Source organism: Gracilinanus agilis, unplaced genomic scaffold (genome assembly GCF_016433145.1).
Source record: "Gracilinanus agilis isolate LMUSP501 unplaced genomic scaffold, AgileGrace unplaced_scaffold23907, whole genome shotgun sequence".
Classification (NCBI taxonomy): Eukaryota; Metazoa; Chordata; class Mammalia; order Didelphimorphia; family Didelphidae; genus Gracilinanus; species Gracilinanus agilis.
The window spans coordinates 1-2,520 of NW_025355699.1; the positions used below are offsets into that span (position 1 = coordinate 1).

Consider the following 2,520-nt stretch of genomic DNA (forward strand, 5'->3'; position numbering starts at 1 on the left):
CCGCAGGAGGCTCAGGCTCAAGGACCGTCCCTCACCTTTGTTCTGGTCCAAGAACTCCTCCGTGAAGATGGGGACATCGAAGGTGGAGAAGCCGTCAAAGTCCCCGCCCTGGAAGGGGACCTACTTACTGCCTAGGCAGACAACCGCCCCTCCCCCACCCCAGCCCTCAGCACAGCTCCCGAGCGCCCTCTCCTGGGCCTCCGGCCCTGCAGAGGCCGCAAAGCGCTCTCTCCTCCTCCCCCAGGGAACCCCGCTCTCCTCCTTCCACTTCCCTGGGAGCTCCAAGCCGCCCTCCCCAGCCCAGAGCAGAGACATGCCCACCCCCACCCCACCCAGAGATCCCAGCGCCCCACCTTGTGTCCGTTCAGGAGCGTGTTCATGGCAGAGGCACCTGGGTCCTCTAAGGGTGAAAGAGAAGTGGGGAGGGTCGTGGAGGGTGGGAATGGGGCAAAGGCCCCACGCAGCCCCGCCTCCGGAGCCTGTACCTGCCCAGCCCCCCCCCCCCCCCACACACACACACACACACACGCTCTCACACTCAGTCGCACCTACTCACACTGACACACACTCACACCCACATTTGCTCACACATATATACCTTCTCACACTCATTCACTGTCAGGCATACAATCACATACACTCACTCATACATTCACACACACACATAAGCACACTCAGGCACTCACACATGCTCACATTCACTCTCATACACACATAATACACACACTCACCTTTCTTGGCTTTCTTCTCCTGGAGTTTCTCTGCGCACATCTTGTATGCCTCAGACTGCTGGTATTCTCGCAGCTCCTTCATGTACTGCTGTTTCTCCCTCTCAGCCTCATCAAGGTAGCGCTAGGGAGAGATAAGAACCAGATGGGAGGCTGCTGGCTGGTGGACAGGAAAGTGGAAGAAGGGTCTGGGCTGGGCATCCCCTCAGAAGGGAAGAGTCCTGGCTAGGGGTCTTGCTCAAGGAGGAAGAGAAGGTAGAGGCAATGAGTAAGGTGGAAGGAAATCTGGTTTTGGAATAAAGGGCCTTCATTTGAGTCCTGCCCCTGGGAAATGTACAGGTTCTAGGGAAGGGGCTGGAGGTTCTCACCTGCTTGTCTGTGGGTTGTAGCTTGCTCCATTCAGCACCCAACATCTTAGTGATCTCAGGGAAGGGCAGGTCTGGGTGCAGGGTGCGAATCTGCTCCCGCCGTTCATTCAAAAAGCGAACATAACCTGTGACAGGTGCCTTTGGCCCATTTGGAAGAATCTTCTTCCTCTTTTTGCCCTTGGGCCAACCTCTCTTCTTCACTGGCTGGAAAAGGGGGAAATTAGAGAGGAACAACCTTAGAGAAGAAGAAAAAAGGCAGGCAGAAGCTCTAGGGCCCCTTCTCCCACATCCATCAGCTACTCACCTCCTCTTCCGAGGGCCCTTTCTCCATGCCACTGGCTCGAGGGCCATCTACCTTCTCCTGCTTCACAGGAGCCAGCCCTGCAAAGCTCCCTGGCTGCTGCTGCTGTCCTGGGACCTTTCCGTTGCTTGGCCTGGAATCCAAGTCCTCCCTCTGTCAGGGCTCCAATAGCTGGGGCCACACCCCTATCCCCACTTTCACTTATAGGGAAAACCTGGGGGAAGAGGACCACTGGAACCAAGTCAAGTCATGGCAGGAAATGCGTATAAACTGATCACTGTGGGCCAGACCAGGGTCCCAAAAAAGGCAAAAACCGGGCCTTCTCTTCAAGGAAGAGCCCCTGCCCTCAGGAGCTCATGGTCTAATGGGGGAGGCAGCTCTGTAGACTGGAGAGATAGACAGGGGAGATGGAAGGCAATGGGGGGGTGGGGAGTTCTCAGAAGGCAATCTTGGCAGAGCCCTCTCATAGACCACAGAGCAGAACCTTCGGGAGACCAGTGACTTCCCTGGAAGCCAGAAACCCTGACACCTGGCCGCCAGGGCAAGCATCCTAGAAATCCCTCAATTTGGGGGGAGGAGGGGTGTCACTCACAAGAGGCCTGGGACTAGCTGCTTGGGACTCTGGGACATGACCACAGCCCTTTCCCGTCGCTGCCGCCGCAGGGGGTGGGGTGGGGGGCACCTCTCTGAACCTGAAAGACAATAAAGCCCACCCCGGGTGGGATGGGGTAGAGGTGTGGGTGGGAGACGCTGCCCCAGAGACTGGCTGAGCTACCTGCCTCCCTTTTCGCACCCCGCCCCCCACAGGAAGAATGGGGTTTAGCCGCCTCAGTTTCTATTTCTTTAGAATGGGCTTAAGGGACCCTCTTCCCCACTCCTGTCGCGCCGCAGATCTTTTATTATCTACAGAGTGCTTTGAGATCTCTGAGGAGAGCGTCTAGGGGCGGGGCATGGGGGCGGGGAGATGAAACTCTTCAGGGTTGGAGGAGGGGGGAGGGGTATGGATCCCATGGGATGCGAGTGGGGCACACAGCTGGACCTTGAGGATCCCCCGATCCCCCCCAAGTCCAGGGCAGAGGGAGGGAGGGGAAGGACCCTGTGGATCTCTTTGTTGGGGGATCTC

At 57.6% G+C, this 2,520-nt stretch overlaps 1 protein-coding gene across 1 annotated transcript; it reads right to left on the reverse strand.

Annotated features, from left to right (window-relative positions):
- Positions 1-35: 35 nt before the first annotated feature.
- Positions 36-2,246, reverse strand: LOC123254523 (SWI/SNF-related matrix-associated actin-dependent regulator of chromatin subfamily E member 1-related-like; the record flags this gene model as incomplete). Its single annotated transcript, XM_044683525.1, has 6 exons — positions 1,990-2,246; positions 1,401-1,530; positions 1,097-1,300; positions 732-852; positions 354-400; positions 36-108 (listed from the first exon to the last, which is right to left on the reverse strand). Coding segments are annotated over exons 1-6 (613 nt in total), but the record flags the coding sequence as incomplete, so codon positions are not given.
- Between the last annotated feature and the right edge of the window lie 274 nt (positions 2,247-2,520).